Below are 24,106 nucleotides of genomic sequence, written 5' to 3'. Positions count from 1 at the left end.
CCGGTGCTGACGGTGCAGACGACGCCCTACGAGGACCAGCGGCCGACGGGCGGCGGGGGGCTGCGGCGCCCCACGGGGCTCTTGGAGAGCCAGCGCAACTACCTGCCCAACTTCGTGCAGAGCCTGCTCTCCTCCGTCGATCTCCGCGACCGCCAGGGCTGCACCATGGTGGTGGGCAGCGACGGCCGCTACTTGAGCAAGACGGCCATCGAGATCGTCGTCCAGATGGCCGCGGCCAACGGGGTAAGCTCTCCATGCACATGGCCAGAAAATGCCTGGAGACAAAGCAGCTGAGCCCTGTTCATGGTTCACATATATCAGCACCAATGTTCCTTTTAACCTTTAAGAGTTTTATTTAGAAAGGAGGTGCCTGTCTCAGAGTCGTATGTGACTTGACATGTGATTCATGGAATCTCAGAACTGTGGGGGTTGGAATGGACAACTGGGGATCATCAAGTCCAATCCTGCTAAAGCAGGTTCACGACAATAGTTTTGTTCTAGGTTCTATCATTTCACTCAAGAATCTTGGTTGTATTTCAAATAAATTTTTGCATTGCTATGGAATTTGTGGGAGAACTTTGTCTTAGAGACTGTCATTGATCCGTATTACTAGCAGCAGGAGGAGTAAGAACATATCTCTGACACCAGTGTGGTAACAAGTGACTTAAGGTTGCAAGTCAGGTAATTGAATGACTGTTATTTAGAGACATAATCTTGGTTTTCATATCCTCAGATTTCTTGTCAGAGGTCCAGTTACTTGTTTTGTTGCTTCTGTACTGGAAGAGCTTTTCCAATTCACTAAAACAAGCAAAAAATAAGAATTTCTCTAGCCTGGTTTGGTGGACTTTTTTTAGCTACAGGTATGAGCTAATAAGGCAAACTAATCAGGTGACAAGTGCTGTGTTGCGATATGCTGGGAGTTCTGAAAATACTATAAACGATTTCAAATGTGATGATAGTTGTGTGGAAAGGAGTGCTTAAAGCAGATAATGGTTTTACTCCATTTTAATGTTCTCCCTTTAGGTATTGTATCTGTTGTTTATGCAAAGAATGGATTGCAGGTAACTTACTGGATTTCCCACATGTTTTAGATAAGCTGCTACCCAGAACAGCTGTTGCAATGATGTTCATTTTGGTTAATTTTTTTTACAGTTACTTTAATTCTTACAAATAAGGATATGTTTTGTTTATTGTGGCTCACTAGTACTGTGTTTTGAACAGGAACAAAGAACTGATAAGCATGCAATTTTCAGCTTCTTAGCAACGCAGCAGCAGCTCTGCAAAGAGTTGTCAGGTTACTTGACATGTGATTCATGGAATCTCAGAACTGTGGGGGTTGGAATGGACAACTGGGGATCATCAAGACCAATCCTGGTAAAGCAGGTTCACGACAATAGTTTCGCTCTAGGTTTTATCATTTCACTCAAGAATCTTGGTTGTATTTCAAATAGATTTTTGCATTGCTATGGAATTTGTGGGAGAACTTTGTCTTAGAGACTGTCATTGATCCGTATTACTAGCAGCAGGAGGAGTAAGAACATATCTCTGACACCAGTGTGGTAACAAGTGACATAAGGTTGTAAGTCAGGTAATTGAATGACTGTAATGGCAGCTACGTGGAGGAGAGGTCAGAGGGTTGGACTACTACATACTGTATCGGATTAACAGATGATTTAGTTGCCTGGAAGTAGAATAAAATGTCAGGTAACAGAGGCATCTAAGTAAAGTGTACTGAAAGATCAGACCTACAGAACAGTGAGGATTGGTAAGTGCAGAAATAGTTTTTCATTTCTAGCTTTTTCATTGATAGTTGGCCATAAAATCAGTTCCTTACAATGTAGTAACTTAAGCAGTATGAATGAAAATCATACATCGTGTAAAATGATTTTGGCATAGTTTAAATGCAAATTAATTTGAACATTTTTAAAACATGCTCAATCCAGTTGTTTTAATTACTGTCTAGCACTTGACAGAGGAGAAGCCAGAAGGCCTTGTCAACGAAGCATCTCGGTATGGATATCAAAACCACTTTTTTAATCATAGTCAGTGACTGCACTGTGCGGAAGATCATTCAAAATTGATTCTTTTTCTTTTCTAAGGTTTTCCCCTCCCTTGCTTTTAAACAAAGGTAGAAAACATAAATTACTCTGTACTTCATTTGATCATTCTGCTTAGATATGAATTTTCTAATAAGTAGGTTGATCTGAAAATAATGCCTCCTCTTTTTTTCCATGGAAACTACAACAGATAGAGTACAAATAACAGGTTGAAAGAAGCTCAACTTTCAGCTACAAAAACAGTTTTCAGTATAGTCTCCTCACCATTAGCTATACATTTTTGCTAGCAGTGAAAAAGCCTCAGCATGCTGTGCTTGTAAACATTTCAGTGGCCATGGCTTGTCTTTCATGTCACTGGCTGCTGCTACTTTTGTCTACTGAAATGCACAAGCCACAAGTAACCTCAAGAAGCTAATACTGTAGTCATTCCATGATGTTTTAGTTGGCTGATGGTTTGGTTAATGTTTGCCTTCCTGTACTAACAATCTAGTAATTTTACAGTGCTATGAGAGACATACTGCTTCTGCCTTACAAAAAACTGCTTTATTTTTCAAGGTGTTCCTTTTTTCTTTTTCCAAATGCATAGGCAGGTTGCATTAGCTGATCTTGTAATCGTCAATAAAACGGATTTGGTTTCAAGGGAAGAACTGAATAAAGTCAGAACAACTGTCAGGTATGAAATTTCTGGTATAACCGTGACATTGTATGTGCTCAAATGTTATTAGAAATTAGATCTCATGATTGTTCCAACAGATCATGTAGTGAAAAAGAGCAGTGAGAAAGCAGTGAAAAAGAGTCTGCCCCTTTCTGGAGATGTTTCCAGTGCATTTCTGTGCTTCCACAGTCTTATCAGCTTGCCTAAGTAAGATTTGATGTTACCTGCTCAGAAGTGTAGAATTATAGAATAGAATCAAAGGATGCTCTTAAGTTGGAAGGAACCTTCAAGGACCATTGACTCCAACCTCTGGCTCTACTCAGGACCACCCAAAATTCCAATTCTATGTCTGAGAGCTTTCTCCAAACGTTCCTTGAACTCTGGCTGCTTGGGGCTGTTCCATGTCTACCGCCCTCTGGTGAAGAACCTTTTCCTAATACCCAACCTGACCCTCTTCTGGTGCAACTCCACACTGTTTCCTTGGCTAAATTAGGCCTAAAAAATGCCTTATAATAGACCTTTGTCTTAAGTGCTCACATTCTTATACTATTGGGCAGCTGTTGCCATTTGTCTGAGTTAACTACGGGGGGCAATGTCTGCTAGTCCATACATGTTTATTAGCAAATATAAAGGGGTATGGAAGATATCTGAATAATTGTCATGGATGTAAAAGAACCAATGGGCTGAATCAAACCAGTGTTCAAAGGTGTGTTCCATCTTTCTCAGTACCCTGACAGACAAAATGGAATATTGAGAAATACTTTGCAACGTTATTTGTGGTTCAGACTCTTGAGAATTCTTAACCTTGCAGTTTGTACGGGGAGAAGAAAAATGCTCTGTTCAGTAGTAATATTTTATTGTCAGAAGTTGTGAATTTTGACCTTGGTTCGGCTATAAAATGTCACAAAAGCAAACTTTTTCTTGATGCCTCTTGGACTGTAAAACATTTAGTAACAGTGTGAGAGATGGCGTTATGTTTCTTGTATTGCTTTACATAGTTAAGTTGTTCAATCAGTATATTACAGTTGCGTTTGTACCTCATTTTGCTTTTTTCTATTTGTTTTAGGTCAATAAATGGACTTGTCGAAATTTTGGAGACACAAAGGTCGAGGTATTAGATTAACCTGTATTCCAACAAGTACCAAATCCTGTCCCACTGACATTATTTTTACAAAGCTTTCATTATGATCTGTTGGCTGTGCACATGCATACCTACCTGTACTGTGTTTTAATGTGTGCTTGTGTTCAAAGAGGTACAGAACGATTGTTCCCATCAGAGAATTAGATAACACTTAGGCATCCAATACAAATCACATCTTTCAGAAAACAGATTCTTGTGTGGTTTTTGTTTGTTTGTTTGTTTGTTTAGTATTAATTTATTTTATAACTGTATTCACTAAAATTCTCTTTTTATGCTCCCATATTACTGTACAGCTGAAAGCTGCTTTACTCCATGGTAGATAGCACTGACTGCTGACATCTGAAAATAGGGCTAGCTTCTGGTGCTTTGCATTGGAATAAGAGATCAGGAAAAAAAAACAACAAACATGAACAATTATTTATATGTTTAAAAATGAGTAATCGAAGCTTCAGTACACATAATTCTTACATGCAGTGAAAATACAAAGCTTTCTTTCTCTCCCTATCTGTGCAGAGTTGATCTTTCCCATGTGCTGGACCTGCATGCTTTTGACAGTCTATCTGGAATCAGGTATGGCAATAATTTCACTTTTATTAAAAGTAATGCTCGTTGCATAGATACACGCATGAAGTAGGTACATTTACATTTAGGCAGAGTCTGCATCTGAATTTCTGTTACATGTTCTAGTTCAGACACTTGTTTACAATTCTCAGTAAGAGTAAGAAGTAATAGAAAGAGGATGTTTTTCCACTTGAGATACATGCAGCAAAAGATTGTAGGGTTTGTAAAATGAAATGAGAGCCAAAGCACCCACGATTGTTTGGCGTTTTCCCCCCGTTTCCCTTGTTGAGGCTTTCAGTTGTCCATTAGTACTACTACTACTAAATAAGATCTCAGTGCTTTTTTCTGGTTCTCTTAAAACTCAGAGGATTTAATTTTTTTCTTGCTTTACATTGTGATGAACTGGAGACCTTAGTTTTCACAGGAAACTCTGAGTCCCACAACAACCTAAGCCTTGGAAATGTTGTTCAGCGTGTTCCTGGATCCGTTATGTCCTCTGGTTCTTTTATGACTAAGAGGCTGAGCTTTAAATTAGCAAACACTGCACAGTGTGCAGTGGGAATTAGCTTTGGGAATGAGTTAAGTAGAAAGCGTTGTATAGTATTTCACTTCATTTTATACTGCACATTTTACTCTTAGAAGCAATGGCTTTGTTCCTTTTTTACTTCCTAACATAGTTTCAAAAAGTGATGCCCAACAAATCATCCCACAGATGTCAGAAGTTGCTTTTTTGTTTTATAAAGATGTAAGAGTGTAAAATGTAGATAGAAGTCCATGGCGACTTACTCTATGATGGTTAAAAGTTAGTAGGTCGTACTACTAGCCTTGTTGTGAAAATGGGTCTCCTAAGTCTTTCTTGTAAGACACTGACAGCTGAGTTAGAACAAAGCGTTTCTAACCATAACAGACTCTCTTGGCCCAAGGACAGCTTTAATCCAACCAGAAATGACCATCCAATAGGTCACTCCTTGCTTTATCACTCATATGTCAGAATTTTTTTCCTAATCTAGAAAGGAAATCCGTAATGGTTCTGTACATTACTATAGTCAAATTAGATAATTGACAGTGGAATTCCAGCAGTTAAGCTGTGGCAGACTTCCTATCACAGATCATTTGAAAGATCAAACAAACATAATTAAACATAAATATTCTGAGATTAAAGCTGAATTAACAGTTGAAAATTACTTTGATAACAGCACTTTAGTTTTGGTCTGCAGTACTGAAGAGTTTGTGTAGATCTTGTTTGAGATAATGACACTGCATCCATCCAGTGCAAATGCAACATCTGCTTGTTCACAGCTTGCAGAAAAAATTCGAGAGTATGAAGACAACAGATGCACATCTCGACAAGGTAATTACAACAAGCACTGCTTCAGTCTCGCTGTTAGAAGAAAGTTCAGGATAACTGCAACCATGGCATACTAATCATCTTATTTTTTCAGAAGGTTTCAGGTAGAGAATAGTATGTTTAAGATCTCTGGAATATTACACTGAATGCCATGTACTTTGATACAGATAGATAGTAAATGTATATACTGAGTTCTGCTTTCAAATATGGCTTAAGAGTTCTGTTGTTGGAAACAGTGTTCTTGTACATGGAGAGCATTACTACAACAGACAAGTAATACTATTCTTTTCAATATTTGCCTTTATTGAGCAATTGAGATTTGAGAATTGAGCCCTATACTTACACCTGGTATTTATCCCGTAGGTCGAAATGATGTCAGTGTTTGTAGATATTGGGGAGTTGCTGTTCACAACTTTGCATTAATTAAGGTGTTAGAGAGACACATTCTGTGAGTGCTTCCCTTTGTTTTTACACAGAAAATCAACAGATCAACCTGTAACAGTGAATAAGGTTTTCCTATAAATTTGATATAAATCCTATAATCGCACGTGTGCTAGAAGGTTAGGAATGTGAAATGCTTTGTTTTTCCAGATATGTAACCCAGCTTTCATTTATGTCAGGGTAGAATCTTCTCTCTTGCTCTGCGCAATAAAACAATCCTTGCATATTACAGTTTAAATTGCATTTTTATGTTGGTGATTGTGTTTTATTCAGAGAGAAAATACAGTATTTTGTCTGTTTTGTGGTTTTGATTTTTAATAAATAATTGAAGGGGAAAGGGTCTGGCCTGTCACTCCTTTAGAGTATAAGCAGTTCTGTGCTAAATGCTGCTTTTAAGCATCTCTCTTGTCTGTCTTGTGTGTCTTTCCATTTACAGGACATAGTGACAGTAACACTTGAAGTCCTAGGAAATATTAAGGAAGAAAACCTTAATCTCTTTATACAGGTAAATATTAATACATCGCAGTCAAGTGCGAAATCATTGTGTCCTTTTGTAGAAAATCATCTTACGCTGTTCTGTTTGTGAAAACATTTTTCCTCTTTGTAGAATCTTCTGTGGGAAAAGAATGTGAAAGATAGGACTGGATGTACCATGGATGTCATAAGACTGAAGGTTTGCCTGAAACTTCCAACCTCTTTGTTTTGTGCTTTCCCTCTTTTTAAATGGAAAGAAACTGCAATGTATTGTCAGCCACATACAGGTCAGAGAGGAGACAAAAGAGAGAACATCAGTTTGTCATTGATCCATGTAGAGACACTTGAATACCTGCTGGCCAATGAGACCACTCAAGGTAGCTGACAGAGAAGCAAACCACAGTACTACTTGCTGTGTAGTGAAAGGGGAGACTTGCAGTCCCAAACATGAGTGGGACAGGATTAATGATCAGGACATAAGTGAAAGGAGGTGATGTTGTTTTCCCCTCCTTTGCTCTGAAAGGTCTCATCCATTTCACCTAGATGGCTCCTTAGTTAGGGATGTAGTTACAGGTTTCTGTCCATGATTACAGTTATTGGCATAATAAACAGAAGTTTAATTGAGTGTAACAATGCAGCACAATGCTAGTGATGGTCCTCCTAAAATTTTTTGATTACATCAGACTGCAATTTTAAAGATGTGATTTACACATAAGTGTATTCATCCCCGTGTACGATTCATTGCATAGTTCTGAGGTGAACGTTGGTGATGCTTGAGGATATACTTTCATTTTCCTTAAACCACAAAGCTAAGTAAATGATAAAAAAGTCGATTGTATGATTAGACAAGGTCTAAGGAAAACAATCAAATGTGCTGTGATTTGTTTCCTGAGAACATATGTGTGTCAGAGGCAGCAAGGTACTTATTTCTACTTCACTGGAAGAAAGGTTTATTTCTTGACAAGTAGAACAACAGCAGCATAAAGCCGGCAGTGCTGATGCACTTCAAGCTGTCTGTTGTACTCATTAGCTGTACTGCTGATTAGAAGTATGCTTCTGTTGTACTGAGCTTTGGGATCCAAGTAATATTTACATTCTATTTTAGACAGTTTTCAAGTGATGAAAACTCTTTTAGTGCAACGTTTGGCATGTGAGTTAATGGACTTAGTTTTGAAAGTATTCCATTGTTAATTCCATTGCTAGTCATTTCACCACACAGATATTTGTTCTTTCTCTGCTATTCAGAGATTCTGTTTCAAGACAGTGTAAGTGTTAAGCATGAGAACTCAGTGGGAACAGACTCAGCATTTTTGCCTATTTTACATCACCTTGGACAGGTGATGAGGCTTTCATAGAGACATATATCATACATACAATCAAAGTGGCATGGTAGGAGATGACATTTAAATTTGCACAAATATTCCAGGTAACCGTCCAAATGAGAAGCTGAAGGCAGAGTATAGCAAAGTATAATTATTAATTGTAAGAATGGTTGTTACAAGAGATGACTCTGTTGCATTGTTATTTTGATCAACCTCTGCATATTTGTCAGAGGTTTTTCCCTGCTCTGTGTACTTGTAAAGTTGTGGGTTTTTTTTTTTTCTCCATAAGTATTTTGTTTTTAAAGGTTTCTTTATATACTCTAAGAGTTATTTTTCTGGTAAGGGACTCGTATCTATTCAAGGCAAATCTCATCAAGAGATAGTCCAAGGTGTCCATGAGCTGTATGATCTGGAAGAGACTGCAATAGAATGGAAAGAAGATGAAAAAAGAACCAATAGGTTCATTCCCAGGGTGAGAGAGTGAGGCAGACTACTACATACTGTATCGGATTTACAGATGATTTAGTTGCCTGGAAGTAGAATAAAATGTCAGGTAACAGAGGCATCTAAGTAAAGTGTACTGAAAGAACAGACCTACAGAACAGTGAGGATTGGTAAGTGCAGAAATAGTTTTTCATTTCTAGCTTTTTCATTGATAGTTGGCCATAAAATCAGTTCCTTACAATGTAGTAACTTAAGCAGTATGAATGAAAATCATACATAGTGTAAAATGATTTTGGCATAGTTTAAATGCAAATTAATTTGAGCATTTTTTAAACATGCTTAATCCAGTTGTTTTAATTATTGTCTAGCACTTGACAGAGGAGAAGCCAGAAGGCCTTGTCAACGAAGCATCTCGGTATGGATATCAAAACCACTTTTTTAATCATAGTCAGTGACTGCACTGTGCGGAAGATCATTCAAAATTGATTCTTTTTGTTTTCTAAGGTTTTCCCCTCCCTTGCTTTTAAACAAAGGTAGAAAACATAAATTACTCTGTACTTCATTTGATCATTCTGCTTAGATATGAATTTTCTAATAAGTAGGTTGATCTGAAAATAATGCCTCCTCTTTTTTTCCATGGAAACTACAACAGATAGAGTACAAATAACAGGTTGAAAGAAGCTCAACTTTCAGCTACAAAAACAGTTTTCAGTATAGTCTCCTCACCATTAGCTATACATTTTTGCTAGCAGTGAAAAAGCCTCAGCATGCTGTGCTTGTAAACATTTCAGTGGCCATGGCTTGTCTTTCATGTCACTGGCTGCTGCTACTTTTGTCTACTGAAATGCACAAGCCACAAGTAACCTCAAGAAGCTAATACTGTAGTCATTCCATGATGTTTTAGTTGGCTAATGGTTTGGTTAATGTTTGCCTTCCTGTACTAACAATCTAGTAATTTTACAGTGCTATGAGAGACATACTGCTTCTGCCTTACAAAAAACTGCTTTATTTTTCAAGGTGTTCCTTTTTTCTTTTTCCAAATGCATAGGCAGGTTGCATTAGCTGATCTTGTAATCGTCAATAAAACGGATTTGGTTTCAAGGGAAGAACTGAATAAAGTCAGAACAACTGTCAGGTATGAAATTTCTGGTATAACCGTGACATTGTATGTGCTCAATTGTTATTAGAAATTAGATCTCATGATTGTTCCAACAGATCATGTAGTGAAAAAGAGCAGTGAGAAAGCAGTGAAAAAGAGTCTGCCCCTTTCTGGAGATGTTTCCAGTGCATTTCTGTGCTTCCACAGTCTTATCAGCTTGCCTAAGTAAGATTTGATGTTACCTGCTCAGAAGTGTAGAATTATAGAATAGAATCAAAGGATGCTCTTAAGTTGGAAGGAACCTTCAAGGACCATTGACTCCAACCTCTGGCTCTACTCAGGACCACCCAAAATTCCAATTCTATGTCTGAGAGCTTTCTCCAAACGTTCCTTGAACTCTGGCTGCTTGGGGCTGTTCCATGTCTACCGCCCTCTGGTGAAGAACCTTTTCCTAATACCCAACCTGACCCTCTTCTGGTGCAACTCCACACTGTTTCCTTGGCTAAATTAGGCCTAAAAAATGCCTTATAATAAACCTTTGTCTTATGTGCTCACATTCTTATACTATTGGGCAGCTGTTGCCATTTGTCTGAGTTAACTACGGGGGGCAATGTCTGCTAGTCCATACATGTTTATTAGCAAATATAAAGGGGTATGGAATATATCTGAATAATTGTCATGGATGTAAAAGAACCAATGGGCTGAATCAAACCAGTGTTCAAAGGTGTGTTCCATCTTTCTCAGTACCCTGACAGACAAAATGGAATATTGAGAAATACTTTGCAACGTTATTTGTGGTTCAGACTCTTGAGAATTCTTAACCTTGCAGTTTGTACGGGGAGAAGAAAAATGCTATGTTCAGTAGTAATATTTTATTGTCAGAAGTTGTGAATTTTGACCTTGGTTCGGCTATAAAATGTCACAAAAGCAAACTTTTTCTTGATGCCTCTTGGACTGTAAAACATTTAGTAACAGTGTGAGAGATGGCGTTATGTTTCTTGTATTGCTTTACATAGTTAAGTTGTTCAATCAGTATATTACAGTTGCGTTTGCACCTCATTTTGCTTTTTTCTATTTGTTTTAGGTCAATAAATGGACTTGTCGAAATTTTGGAGACACAAAGGTCGAGGTATTAGATTAACCTGTATTCCAACAAGTACCAAATCCTGTCCCACTGACATTATTTTTACAAAGCTTTCATTATGATCTGTTGGCTGTGCACATGCATACCTACCTGTACTGTGTTTTAATGTGTGCTTGTGTTCAAAGAGGTACAGAACGATTGTTCCCATCAGAGAATTAGATAACACTTAGGCATCCAATACAAATCACATCTTTCAGAAAACAGATTCTTGTGTGGTTTTTGTTTGTTTGTTTGTTTGTTTAGTATTAATTTATTTTATAACTGTATTCACTAAAATTCTCTTTTTATGCTCCCATATTACTGTACAGCTGAAAGCTGCTTTACTCCATGGTAGATAGCACTGACTGCTGACATCTGAAAATAGGGCTAGCTTCTGGTGCTTTGCATTGGAATAAGAGATCAGGAAAAAAAAAAACAACAAACATGAACAATTATTTATATGTTTAAAAATGAGTAATCGAAGCTTCAGTACACATAATTCTTACATGCAGTGAAAATACAAAGCTTTCTTTCTCTCCCTATCTGTGCAGAGTTGATCTTTCCCATGTGCTGGACCTGCATGCTTTTGACAGTCTATCTGGAATCAGGTATGGCAATAATTTCACTTTTATTAAAAGTAATGCTCGTTGCATAGATACACGCATGAAGTAGGTACATTTACATTTAGGCAGAGTCTGCATCTGAATTTCTGTTACATGTTCTAGTTCAGACACTTGTTTACAATTCACAGTAAGAGTAAGAAGTAATAGAAAGAGGATGTTTTTCCACTTGAGATACATGCAGCAAAAGATTGTAGGGTTTGTAAAATGAAATGAGAGCCAAAGCACCCATGATTGTTTGGCGTTTTCCCCCCGTTTCCCTTGCTGAGGCTTTCAGTTGTCCATTAGTACTACTACTACTAAATAAGATCTCAGTGCTTTTTTCTGGTTCTCTTAAAACTCAGAGGGTTTAATTTTTTTCTTGCTTTACATTGTGATGAACTGGAGACCTTAGTTTTCACAGGAAACTCTGAGTCCCACAACAACCTAAGCCTTGGAAATGTTGTTCAGCGTGTTCCTGGATCCGTTATGTCCTCTGGTTCTTTTATGACTAAGAGGCTGAGCTTTAAATTAGCAAACACTGCACAGTGTGCAGTGGGAATTAGCTTTGGGAATGAGTTAAGTAGAAAGCGTTGTATAGTATTTCACTTCATTTTATACTGCACATTTTACTCTTAGAAGCAATGGCTTTGTTCCTTTTTTACTTCCTAACAGTTTCAAAAAGTGATGCCCAACAAATCATCCCACAGATGTCAGAAGTTGCTTTTTTGTTTTATAAAGATGTAAGAGTGTAAAATGTAGATAGAAGTCCATGGCGACTTACTCTATGATGGTTAAAAGTTAGTAGGTCGTACTACTAGCCTTGTTGTGAAAATGGGTCTCCTAAGTCTTTCTTGTAAGACACTGACAGCTGAGTTAGAACAAAGCGTTTCTAACCATAACAGACTCTCTTGGCCCAAGGACAGCTTTAATCCAACCAGAAATGACCATCCAATAGGTCACTCCTTGCTTTATCACTCATACGTCAGAATTTTTTTCCTAATCTAGAAAGGAAATCCGTAATGGTTCTGTACATTACTATAGTCAAATTAGATAACTGACAGTGGAATTCCAGCAGTTAAGCTGTGGCAGACTTCCTATCACAGATCATCTGAAAGATCAAACAAACATAATTAAACATAAATATTGTGAGATTAAAGCTGAATTAACAGTTGAAAATTACTTTGATAACAGCACTTTAGTTTTGGTCTGCAGTACTGAAGAGTTTGTGTAGATCTTGTTTGAGATAATGACACTGCATCCATCCAGTGCAAATGCAACATCTGCTTGTTCACAGCTTGCAGAAAAAATTCGAGAGTATGAAGACAACAGATGCACATCTCGACAAGGTAATTACAACAAGCACTGCTTCAGTCTCGCTGTTAGAAGATAGTTCAGGATAACTGCAACCATGGCATACTAATCATCTTATTTTTTCAGAAGGTTTCAGGTAGAGAATAGTATGTTTAAGATCTCTGGAATATTACACTGAATGCCATGTACTTTGATACAGATAGATAGTAAATGTATATACTGAGTTCTGCTTTCAAATATGGCTTAAGAGTTCTGTTGTTGGAAACAGTGTTCTTGTACATGGAGAGCATTACTACAACAGACAAGTAATACTATTCTTTTCAATATTTGCCTTTATTGAGCAATTGAGATTTGAGAATTGAGCCCTATACTTACACCTGGTATTTATCCCGTAGGTCGAAATGATGTCAGTGTTTGTAGATATTGGGGAGTTGCTGTTCACAACTTTGCATTAATTAAGGTGTTAGAGAGACACATTCTGTGAGTGCTTCCCTTTGTTTTTACACAGAAAATCAACAGATCAACCTGTAACAGTGAATAAGGTTTTCCTATAAATTTGATATAAATCCTATAATCGCACGTGTGCTAGAAGGTTAGGAATGTGAAATGCTTTGTTTTTCCAGATATGTAACCCAGCTTACATTTATGTCAGGGTAGAATCTTCTCTCTTGCTCTGCGCAATAAAACAATCCTTGCATATTACAGTTTAAATTGCATTTTTATGTTGGTGATTGTGTTTTATTCAGAGAGAAAATACAGTATTTTGTCTGTTTTGTGGTTTTGATTTTTAATAAATAATTGAAGGGGAAAGGGTCTGGCCTGTCACTCCTTTAGAGTATAAGCAGTTCTGTGCTAAATGCTGCTTTTAAGCATCTATCTTGTCTGTCTTGTGTGTCTTTCCATTTACAGGACATAGTGACAGTAACACTTGAAGTCCTAGGAAATATTAAGGAAGAAAACCTTAATCTCTTTATACAGGTAAATATTAATACATCGCAGTCAAGTGCGAAATCATTGTGTCCTTTTGTAGAAAATCATCTTACGCTGTTCTGTTTGTGAAAACATTTTTCCTCTTTGTAGAATCTTCTGTGGGAAAAGAATGTGAAAGATAGGACTGGATGTACCATGGATGTCATAAGACTGAAGGTTTGCCTGAAACTTCCAACCTCTTTGTTTTGTGCTTTCCCTCTTTTTAAATGGAAAGAAACTGCAATGTATTGTCAGCCACATACAGGTCAGAGAGGAGACAAAAGAGAGAACATCAGTTTGTCATTGATCCATGTAGAGACACTTGAATACCTGCTGGCCAATGAGACCACTCAAGGTAGCTGACAGAGAAGCAAACCACAGTACTACTTGCTGTGTAGTGAAAGGGGAGACTTGCAGTCCCAAACATGAGTGGGACAGGATGAATGATCAGGACATAAGTGAAAGGAGGTGATGTTGTTTTCCCCTCCTTTGCTCTGAAAGGTCTCATCCATTTCACCTAGATGGCTCCTTAGTTAGGGATGTAGTTACAGGTTTCTGTCCATGATTACAGTTATTGGCATAATAAACAGAAGTTTAATTGAGTGTAACAATGCAGCACAATGCTAGTGATGGTCCTCCTAAAATTTTTTGATTACATCAGACTGCAATTTTAAAGATGTGATTTACACATAAGTGTATTCATCCCCGTGTACGATTCATTGCATAGTTCTGAGGTGAACGTTGGTGATGCTTGAGGATATACTTTCATTTTCCTTAAACCACAAAGCTAAGTAAATGATAAAAAAGTCGATTGTATGATTAGACAAGGTCTAAGGAAAACAATCAAATGTGCTGTGATTTGTTTCCTGAGAACATATGTGTGTCAGAGGCAGCAAGGTACTTATTTCTACTTCACTGGAAGAAAGGTTTATTTCTTGACAAGTAGAACAACAGCAGCATAAAGCCAGCAGTGCTGATGCACTTCAAGCTGTCTGTTGTACTCATTAGCTGTACTGCTGATTAGAAGTATGCTTCTGTTGTACTGAGCTTTGGGATCCAAGTAATATTTACATTCTATTTTAGACAGTTTTCAAGTGATGAAAACTCTTTTAGTGCAACGTTTGGCATGTGAGTTAATGCACTTAGTTTTGAAAGTATTCCATTGTTAATTCCATTGCTAGTCATTTCACCACACAGATATTTGTTCTTCTCTGCTATTCAGAGATTCTGTTTCAAGACAGTGTAAGTGTTAAGCATGAGAACTCAGTGGGAACAGACTCAGCATTTTTGCCTATTTTACATCACCTTGGACAGGTGATGAGGCTTTCATAGAGACATATATCATACATACAATCAAAGTGGCATGGTAGGAGATGACATTTAAATTTGCACAAATATTCCAGGTAACCGTCCAAATGAGAAGCTGAAGGCAGAGTATAGCAAAGTATAATTATTAATTGTAAGAATGGTTGTTACAAGAGATGACTCTGTTGCATTGTTATTTTGATCAACCTCTGCATATTTGTCAGAGGTTTTTCCCTGCTCTGTGTACTTGTAAAGTTGTGGGGTTTTTTTTTTTCTCCATAAGTATTTTGTTTTTAAAGGTTTGTTTATATACTCTAAGAGTTATTTTTCTGGTAAGGGACTCGTATCTATTCAAGGCAAATCTCATCAAGAGATAGGCCAAGGTGTCCATGAGCTGTATGATCTGGAAGAGACTGCAATAGAATGGAAAGAAGATGAAAAAAGAACCAATAGGTTCATTCCCAGGGTGAGAGAGTGAGGCAGACTACTACATACTGTATCGGATTTACAGATGATTTAGTTGCCTGGAAGTAGAATAAAATGTCAGGTAACAGAGGCATCTAAGTAAAGTGTACTGAAAGAACAGACCTACAGAACAGTGAGGATTGGTAAGTGCAGAAATAGTTTTTCATTTCTAGCTTTTTCATTGATAGTTGGCCATAAAATCAGTTCCTTACAATGTAGTAACTTAAGCAGTATGAATGAAAATCATACATAGTGTAAAATGATTTTGGCATAGTTTAAATGCAAATTAATTTGAGCATTTTTTAAACATGCTTAATCCAGTTGTTTTAATTATTGTCTAGCACTTGACAGAGGAGAAGCCAGAAGGCCTTGTCAACAAAGCATCTCGGTATGGATATCAAAACCACTTTTTTAATCATAGTCAGTGACTGCACTGTGCGGAAGATCATTCAAAATTGATTCTTTTTCTTTTCTAAGGTTTTCCCCTCCCTTGCTTTTAAACAAAGGTAGAAAACATAAATTACTCTGTACTTCATTTGATCATTCTGCTTAGATATGAATTTTCTAATAAGTAGGTTGATCTGAAAATAATGCCTCCTCTTTTTTTCCATGGAAACTACAACAGATAGAGTACAAATAACAGGTTGAAAGAAGCTCAACTTTCAGCTACAAAAACAGTTTTCAGTATAGTCTCCTCACCATTAGCTATACATTTTTGCTAGCAGTGAAAAAGCCTCAGCATGCTGTGCTTGTAAACATTTCAGTGGCCATGGCTTGTCTTTCATGTCACTGGCTGCTGCTACTTTTGTCTACTGAAATGCACAAGCCACAAGTAACCTCAAGAAGCTAATACTGTAGTCATTCCATGATGTTTTAGTTGGCTGATGGTTTGGTTAATGTTTGCCTTCCTGTACTAACAATCTAGTAATTTTACAGTGCTATGAGAGACATACTGCTTCTGCCTTACAAAAAACTGCTTTATTTTTCAAGGTGTTCCTTTTTTCTTTTTCCAAATGCATAGGCAGGTTGCATTAGCTGATCTTGTAATCGTCAATAAAACGGATTTGGTTTCAAGGGAAGAACTGAATAAAGTCAGAACAACTGTCAGGTATGAAATTTCTGGTATAACCGTGACATTGTATGTGCTCAAATGTTATTAGAAATTAGATCTCATGATTGTTCCAACAGATCATGTAGTGAAAAAGAGCAGTGAGAAAGCAGTGAAAAAGAGTCTGCCCCTTTCTGGAGATGTTTCCAGTGCATTTCTGTGCTTCCACAGTCTTATCAGCTTGCCTAAGTAAGATTTGATGTTACCTGCTCAGAAGTGTAGAATTATAGAATAGAATCAAAGGATGCTCTTAAGTTGGAAGGAACCTTCAAGGACCATTGACTCCAACCTCTGGCTCTACTCAGGACCACCCAAAATTCCAATTCTATGTCTGAGAGCTTTCTCCAAACGTTCCTTTAACTCTGGCTGCTTGGGGCTGTTCCATGTCTACCGCCCTCTGGTGAAGAACCTTTTCCTAATACCCAACCTGACCCTCTTCTGGTGCAACTCCACACTGTTTCCTTGGCTAAATTAGGCCTAAAAAATGCCTTATAATAGACCTTTGTCTTAAGTGCTCACATTCTTATACTATTGGGCAGCTGTTGCCATTTGTCTGAGTTAACTACGGGGGGCAATGTCTGCTAGTCCATACATGTTTATTAGCAAATATAAAGGGGTATGGAAGATATCTGAATAATTGTCATGGATGTAAAAGAACCAATGGGCTGAATCAAACCAGTGTTCAAAGGTGTGTTCCATCTTTCTCAGTACCCTGACAGACAAAATGGAATATTGAGAAATACTTTGCAACGTTATTTGTGGTTCAGACTCTTGAGAATTCTTAACCTTGCAGTTTGTACGGGGAGAAGAAAAATGCTATGTTCAGTAGTAATATTTTATTGTCAGAAGTTGTGAATTTTGACCTTGGTTCGGCTATAAAATGTCACAAAAGCAAACTTTTTCTTGATGCCTCTTGGACTGTAAAACATTTAGTAACAGTGTGAGAGATGGCGTTATGTTTCTTGTATTGCTTTACATAGTTAAGTTGTTCAATCAGTATATTACAGTTGCGTTTGTACCTCATTTTGCTTTTTTCTATTTGTTTTAGGTCAATAAATGGACTTGTCGAAATTTTGGAGACACAAAGGTCGAGGTATTAGATTAACCTGTATTCCAACAAGTACCAAATCCTGTCCCACTGACATTATTTTTACAAAGCTTTCATTATGATCTGTTGGCTGTGCACATGCATACCTACCTGTACTGTGTTTTAATGTGTGCTTGTGTTCAAAGAGGTACAGAACGATTGTTCCCATCAGAGAATTAGATAACACTTAGGCATCCAATACAAATCACATCTTTCAGAAAACAGATTCTTGTGTGGTTTTTGTTTGTTTGTTTGTTTGTTTAGTATTAATTTATTTTATAACTGTATTCACTAAAATTCTCTTTTTATGCTCCCATATTACTGTACAGCTGAAAGCTGCTTTACTCCATGGTAGATAGCACTGACTGCTGACATCTGAAAATAGGGCTAGCTTCTGGTGCTTTGCATTGGAATAAGAGATCAGGAAAAAAAAACAACAAACATGAACAATTATTTATATGTTTAAAAATGAGTAATCGAAGCTTCAGTACACATAATTCTTACATGCAGTGAAAATACAAAGCTTTCTTTCTCTCCCTATCTGTGCAGAGTTGATCTTTCCCATGTGCTGGACCTGCATGCTTTTGACAGTCTATCTGGAATCAGGTATGGCAATAATTTCACTTTTATTAAAAGTAATGCTCGTTGCATAGATACACGCATGAAGTAGGTACATTTACATTTAGGCAGAGTCTGCATCTGAATTTCTGTTACATGTTCTAGTTCAGACACTTGTTTACAATTCTCAGTAAGAGTAAGAAGTAATAGAAAGAGGATGTTTTTCCACTTGAGATACATGCAGCAAAAGATTGTAGGGTTTGTAAAATGAAATGAGAGCCAAAGCACCCAGGATTGTTTGGCGTTTTCCCCCCGTGCTTGCTGAGGCTTTCAGTTGTCCATTAGTACTACTACTACTAAATAAGATCTCAGTGCTTTTTTCTGGTTCTCTTAAAACTCAGAGGATTTAATTTTTTTCTTGCTTTACATTGTGATGAACTGGAGACCTTAGTTTTCACAGGAAACTCTGAGTCCCACAACAACCTAAGCCTTGGAAATGTTGTTCAGCGTGTTCCTGGATCCGTTATGTCCTCTGGTTCTTTTATGACTAAGAGGCTGAGCTTTAAATTAGCAAACACTGCACAGTGTGCAGTGGGAATTAGCTTTGGGAATGAGTTAAGTAGAAAGCGTTGTATAGTATTTCACTTCATTTTATACTGCACATTTTACTCTTAGAAGCAATGGCTTTGTTCCTTTTTTACTTCCTAACAGTTTCAAAAAGTGATGCCCAACAAATCATCCCACAGATGTCAGAAGTTGCTTTTTTGTTTTATAAAGATGTAAGAGTGTAAAATGTAGATAGAAGTCCATGGCGACTTACTCTATGATGGTTAAAAGTTAGTAGGTCATACTACTAGCCTTGTTGTGAAAATGGGTCTCCTAAGTCTTTCTTGTAAGACACTGACAGCTGAGTTAGAACAAAGCGTTTCTAACCATAACAGACTCTCTTGGCCCAAGGACAGCTTTAATCCAACCAGAAATGACCATCCAATAGGTCACTCCTTGCTTTATCACTCATACGTCAGAATTTTTTTCCTAATCTAGAAAGGAAATCCGTAATGATTCTGTACATTACTATAGTCAAATTAGATAACTGACAGTGGAATTCCAGCAGTTAAGCTGTGGCAGACTTCCTATCACAGATCATCTGAAAGATCAAACAAACATAATTAAACATAAATATTGTGAGATTAAAGCTGAATTAACAGTTGAAAATTACTTTGATAACAGCACTTTAGTTTTGGTCTGCAGTACTGAAGAGTTTGTGTAGATCTTGTTTGAGATAATGACACTGCATCCATCCAGTGCAAATGCAACATCTGCTTGTTCACAGCTTGCAGAAAAAATTCGAGAGTATGAAGACAACAGATGCACATCTCGACAAGGTAATTACAACAAGCACTGCTTCAGTCTCGCTGTTAGAAGATAGTTCAGGATAACTGCAACCATGGCATACTAATCATCTTATTTTTTCAGAAGGTTTCAGGTAGAGAATAGTATGTTTGAGATCTCTGGAATATTACACTGAATGCCATGTACTTTGATACAGATAGATAGTAAATGTATATACTGAGTTCTGCTTTCAAATATGGCTTAAGAGTTCTGTTGTTGGAAACAGTGTTCTTGTACATGGAGAGCATTACTACAACAGACAAGTAATACTATTCTTTTCAATATTTGCCTTTATTGAGAAATTGAGATTTCAGAATTGAGCCCTATACTTACACCTGGTATTTATCCCGTAGGTCGAAATGATGTCAGTGTTTGTAGATATTGGGGAGTTGCTGTTCACAACTTTGCATTAATTAAGGTGTTAGAGAGACACATTCTGTGAGTGCTTCCCTTTGTTTTTACACAGAAAATCAACAGATCAACCTGTAACAGTGAATTAGGTTTTCCTATAAATTTGATATAAATCCTATAACCGCACGTGTGCTAGAAGGTTAGGAATGTGAAATGCTTTGCTTTTCCAGATATGTAACCCAGCTTTCATTTATGTCAGGGTAGAATCTTCTCTCTTGCTCTGTGCAATAAAACAATCCTTGCATATTACAGTTTAAATTGCATTTTTATCTTGGTGATTGTGTTTTATTTAGAGAGAAAATACAGTATTTTGTCTGTTTTGTGGTTTTGATTTTTAATAAATAATTGAAGGGGAAAGGGTCTGGCCTGTCACTCCTTTAGAGTATAAGCAGTTCTGTGCTAAATGCTGCTTTTAAGCATCTATCTTGTCTGTCTTGTGTGTCTTTCCATTTACAGGACATAGTGACAGTAACACTTGAAGTCCTAGGAAATATTAAGGAAGAAAACCTTAATCTCTTTATACAGGTAAATATTAATACATCGCAGTCAAGTGCGAAATCATTGTGTCCTTTTGTAGAAAATCATCTTACGCTGTTCTGTTTGTGAAAACATTTTTCCTCTTTGTAGAATCTTCTGTGGGAAAAGAATGTGAAAGATAGGACTGGATGTACCATGGATGTCATAAGACTGAAGGTTTGCCTGAAACTTCCAACCTCTTTGTTTTGTGCTTTCCCTCTTTTTAAATGGAAAGAAACTGCAGTGTATTGTCAGCCACATACAGGTCAAAGAGCAGACAAAAGAGAGAACATCAGTTTGTCATTGATCCATGTAGAGACACTTGAATACCTGCTGGCCAATGAGACCACTCAAGGTAGCTGACAGAGAAGCAAACCACAGTACTACTTGCTGTGTAGTGAAAGGGGAGACTTGCAGTCCCAAACATGAGTGGGACAGGATTAATGATCAGGACATAAGTGAAAGGAGGTGATGTTGTTTTCCCCTCCTTTGCTCTGAAAGGTCTCATCCATTTCACCTAGATGGCTCCTTAGTTAGGGATGTAGTTACAGGTTTCTGTCCATGATTACAGTTATTGGCATAATAAACAGAAGTTTAATTGAGTGTAACAATGCAGCACAATGCTAGTGATGGTCCTCCTAAAATTTTTTGATTACATCAGACTGCAATTTTAAAGATGTGATTTACACATAAGTGTATTCATCCCCGTGTACGATTCATTGCATAGTTCTGAGGTGAACGTTGGTGATGCTTGAGGATATACTTTCATTTTCCTTAAACCACAAAGCTAAGTAAATGATAAAAAAGTCGATTGTATGATTAGACAAGGTCTAAGGAAAACAATCAAATGTGCTGTGATTTGTTTCCTGAGAACATATGTGTGTCAGAGGCAGCAAGGTACTTATTTCTACTTCACTGGAAGAAAGGTTTATTTCTTGACAAGTAGAACAACAGCAGCATAAAGCCGGCAGTGCTGATGCACTTCAAGCTGTCTGTTGTACTCATTAGCTGTACTGCTGATTAGAAGTATGCTTCTGTTGTACTGAGCTTTGGGATCCAAGTAATATTTACATTCTATTTTAGACAGTTTTCAAGTGATGAAAACTCTTTTAGTGCAACGTTTGGCATGTGAGTTAATGCACTTAGTTTTGAAAGTATTCCATTGTTAATTCCATTGCTAGTCATTTCACCACACAGATATTTGTTCTTTCTCTGCTATTCAGAGATTCTGTTTCAAGACAGTGTAAGTGTTAAGCATGAGAACTCAGTGGGAACAGACTCAGCATTTTTGCCTATTTTACATCACCTTGGACAGGTGATGAGGCTTTCATAGAGACATATATCATACATACAATCAAAGTGGCATGGTAGGAGATGACATTTAAATTTGCACAAATATTCCAGGTAACCGTCCAAATGAGAAGCTGAAGGCAGAGTATAGCAAAGTATAATTATTAATTGTAAGAATGGTTGTTACAAGAGATGACTCTGTTGCATTGTTATTTTGATCAACCTCTGCATAGTTGTCAGAGGTTTTTCCTTGCTTTGTGTACTTGTAATATTTTCTCCTTTTTTTTTTTTTTTCTCCATAAGTATTTTGTTTTTAAAGGTTTCTTTATATACTCTAACAGTTATTTTTCTGGTAAGGGACTCGTATCTATTCAAAGCAAATCTCATCAAGTGATAGTCCAAGGTGTCCATGAGCTGTATGATCTGGAAGAGACTGCAATAGAATGGAAAGAAGATGAAAAAAGAACCAATAGACTTGTTTTAATTGGTATGAGTAACTTTGTGCCTTTTTCTGTAACTTTAAGGAGCTTTTTCTTTCAGCAGCAGTCAAGTTAACCTGTCCAGTGAGAAGCAGCCACCCCGTACTAGTCAGAGTAACTGCAGTTATGATGTTCTGAGTAACCTCCAGTCCATGCTCTGTCCATGAAAACCCCCTGCACTTTCTTTAAGCAGCTGAGAACAGCTGTGCTGTCCTTTGTAGTTCAATAAAATAAAATACCAGGTATTCAGAAATTATGTAAGCAAACTGGGGATTATTTTAAAAACAAATAATTGCTAATACGTTCGTGGGAATGCTTTGAGTATTTGATCACATAATCAATAACTGTGAAGATGATGATGTCATTAAAGCATACAAAGTCAGGTTCGTTTCTGAAAATCTTATAATGCTGAGTTGCGTATTTCTTGAAATCTGTTTTTGTAAATAAAATTAGTGTGGTTTCCTGCAGCTTAGTTTTGATAAAGTACTATTTTAACTCATTGGTAGAGTAAGTATCTTCTCTGGTGAGAAACCTTACAGGCTTCTGCTTGCAGGAATGGATTTCTGTAATACGCTCTACAATACAGTTAGCTAATCTTTTTTCTCTTTGCAGGTAGGAACCTGAATAAAGAGATCATCAAAGAAGTATTCATAGGAACTGTGACAGAGAAGCATGAAAACAGTTGACACTGGACTTTTACTATTTTGCTATCGGTATTCCACATCATAACATCATATAAAGCACAAATAATTTTACTGAATATACAACTTACAGAAGAAGACTACATCTCCCAGAGAACATCACGGTCAGAGATAAGTCACGGGACCTGGACACTGTATTATCTGACTCCCAGGCTGGACTGACGTTTTTTGAGTTCTGTCGTTCAGGGGAGTGTGTGGGAGCCTTCAGCCGTTTTGCCTAGAGTTTTACAGTAGGCCTCTCGGTTTTGGGACTCATTCTCTCTCCTATTTTGCTTGATTCATTAGCTTAATTTCAATTATATTATATTGTGTCTCTTGAACACTGCCAGAGGTTGGTTTATGCCAGTCATGTAATCACAATAAAAAGTATTTAGTATTGGCTATTAAACTTCCTTGCATAGCTTTCCGCTTGTTCTTTGATTTTTAAATGCATGCAACCATCCCCGGTAACAAATCTGTTTTATAAATGAAAGCAAGATGTGCAGCCAGTCCCCACACAGCAGCTGTCCCCCCAGGCCTCTCTTCTCAGTTCTGCTGTTTGGTTTTTTTCCACATGATTTCATATGTTATGGAATGTCGCTCAGGCCATTTTAGGTCAGTGGTTCTGGTTCTGTCCCATTCTAGCTCTTTGTGTCAGCAGCAGCCCCTTGCTGGCAGGACAGTCCGAGGTGCTGCTCAGCAACAGGTGACATACTGCTGTGCTACCAACATTGTTTTTCTCCTTAAGCCAAAACAGCATCGTACCAGACACTGGGAAGAAAATCAGCTCTGTCCAGCTGAAACCAGGACACCAGCAGAGGCGAACTGATTCATCGTGTCATAAGTATTAGGTAGCTTGAAGAAGCTTCCACAAACCAGGAACTAATGCAAGGTGAAAAGAACGACTTCATGATAGTGTTACTGTTAAGAATCAAAGAATCACAGAATATCCTGCACAGGAAGGGACTGACACCCTGCTTTACACACGAGCACCCCAGAATGGAAACCCTGGGGCTGAGAGCATAGTCCAGATCCCCTCCCCTCCCCTCTTTGCTTTTCTTTTCGGTACATTAAATGGGCATGGGGGGAGGGGACAGCACCGGAGGGGAGGTACCTTCCACCCTACCACAGCCCACCGATGAGATTGGGACTTAATTTTTTTCTCCTTGTTGAAACTCTCTCGTTGTTGTTTAGTGTCACTGGGTTCATTAAACTGCCGTTCGGTCTCAGATCGTTCTTTTTTTTATATTTTTCCTTCCTAGATCCAA

The 24,106-nt window shown here is 37.6% G+C and overlaps 3 protein-coding genes across 5 annotated transcripts; all 3 read left to right on the top strand.

The window, feature by feature from the left end:
• Positions 1-74: 74 nt before the first annotated feature.
• On the top strand, positions 75-6,262 carry LOC146751083 (putative COBW domain-containing protein 7). The gene is made up of 6 exons (XM_085535623.1): positions 75-243; positions 1,024-2,730; positions 3,779-3,823; positions 4,367-4,423; positions 5,714-5,765; positions 6,126-6,262. The coding sequence occupies exons 2-6, from the start codon at positions 2,636-2,638 to the stop codon at positions 6,183-6,185; spliced, it is 309 nt and encodes a 102-aa protein (XP_085391749.1). The 5' UTR covers positions 75-243; positions 1,024-2,635; the 3' UTR covers positions 6,186-6,262.
• Positions 6,263-7,468: 1,206 nt separating this feature from the next.
• On the top strand, positions 7,469-13,110 carry LOC146751082 (putative COBW domain-containing protein 7). The gene is made up of 5 exons (XM_085535624.1): positions 7,469-9,578; positions 10,627-10,671; positions 11,217-11,273; positions 12,562-12,613; positions 12,974-13,110. The coding sequence occupies exons 1-5, from the start codon at positions 9,484-9,486 to the stop codon at positions 13,031-13,033; spliced, it is 309 nt and encodes a 102-aa protein (XP_085391750.1). The 5' UTR covers positions 7,469-9,483; the 3' UTR covers positions 13,034-13,110.
• Positions 13,111-13,829: 719 nt separating this feature from the next.
• LOC146751081 (putative COBW domain-containing protein 7) lies at positions 13,830-23,265 on the top strand. Of its 3 annotated transcripts, none has more exons than XR_014941915.1 (6): positions 13,830-16,425; positions 17,474-17,518; positions 18,062-18,118; positions 19,404-19,455; positions 19,816-20,566; positions 22,771-23,265. XR_014941915.1 is itself a non-coding variant. In XM_085535619.1 (5 exons), the coding sequence occupies exons 1-5, from the start codon at positions 16,331-16,333 to the stop codon at positions 22,780-22,782; spliced, it is 261 nt and encodes an 86-aa protein (XP_085391745.1). In that variant the 5' UTR covers positions 13,830-16,330; the 3' UTR covers positions 22,783-23,265. The 3 variants fall into 3 exon arrangements, 1 of the variants encoding a protein (XP_085391745.1); XR_014941914.1 differs by having other exon boundaries at positions 19,816-22,166; XM_085535619.1 differs by lacking the exon at positions 19,816-20,566.
• The last annotated feature ends 841 nt before the right edge of the window (positions 23,266-24,106 follow it).

This window comes from Coturnix japonica, unplaced genomic scaffold (assembly GCF_054131305.1).
Source record: "Coturnix japonica strain WE unplaced genomic scaffold, WE-NBRP24 Scf141, whole genome shotgun sequence".
Lineage (NCBI taxonomy): Eukaryota > Metazoa > Chordata > Aves > Galliformes > Phasianidae > Coturnix > Coturnix japonica.
The sequence above is the reverse complement of the archived record's forward strand: the minus strand, read 5'-3'. Positions and strand labels throughout refer to the sequence as shown.

Bases quoted from the DNA above. Each gene is read 5' to 3' on its own strand.
- LOC146751083 (XM_085535623.1), top strand. From the start codon at position 2,636: ATGCATAGGCAGGTTGCATTAGCTGATCTTGTAATCGTCAATAAAACG. The intron at 3,824-4,366 runs GTATTAGATTAA...CTATCTGTGCAG, and splicing joins TTGGAGACACAAAGGTCGAG to AGTTGATCTTTCCCATGTGC. The intron at 4,424-5,713 runs GTATGGCAATAA...GCTTGTTCACAG, and splicing joins GACAGTCTATCTGGAATCAG to CTTGCAGAAAAAATTCGAGA.
- LOC146751082 (XM_085535624.1), top strand. From the start codon at position 9,484: ATGCATAGGCAGGTTGCATTAGCTGATCTTGTAATCGTCAATAAAACG. The intron at 10,672-11,216 runs GTATTAGATTAA...CTATCTGTGCAG, and splicing joins TTGGAGACACAAAGGTCGAG to AGTTGATCTTTCCCATGTGC. The intron at 11,274-12,561 runs GTATGGCAATAA...GCTTGTTCACAG, and splicing joins GACAGTCTATCTGGAATCAG to CTTGCAGAAAAAATTCGAGA.
- LOC146751081 (XM_085535619.1), top strand. From the start codon at position 16,331: ATGCATAGGCAGGTTGCATTAGCTGATCTTGTAATCGTCAATAAAACG. The intron at 16,426-17,473 runs GTATGAAATTTC...TATTTGTTTTAG, and splicing joins AAAGTCAGAACAACTGTCAG to GTCAATAAATGGACTTGTCG. The intron at 17,519-18,061 runs GTATTAGATTAA...CTATCTGTGCAG, and splicing joins TTGGAGACACAAAGGTCGAG to AGTTGATCTTTCCCATGTGC.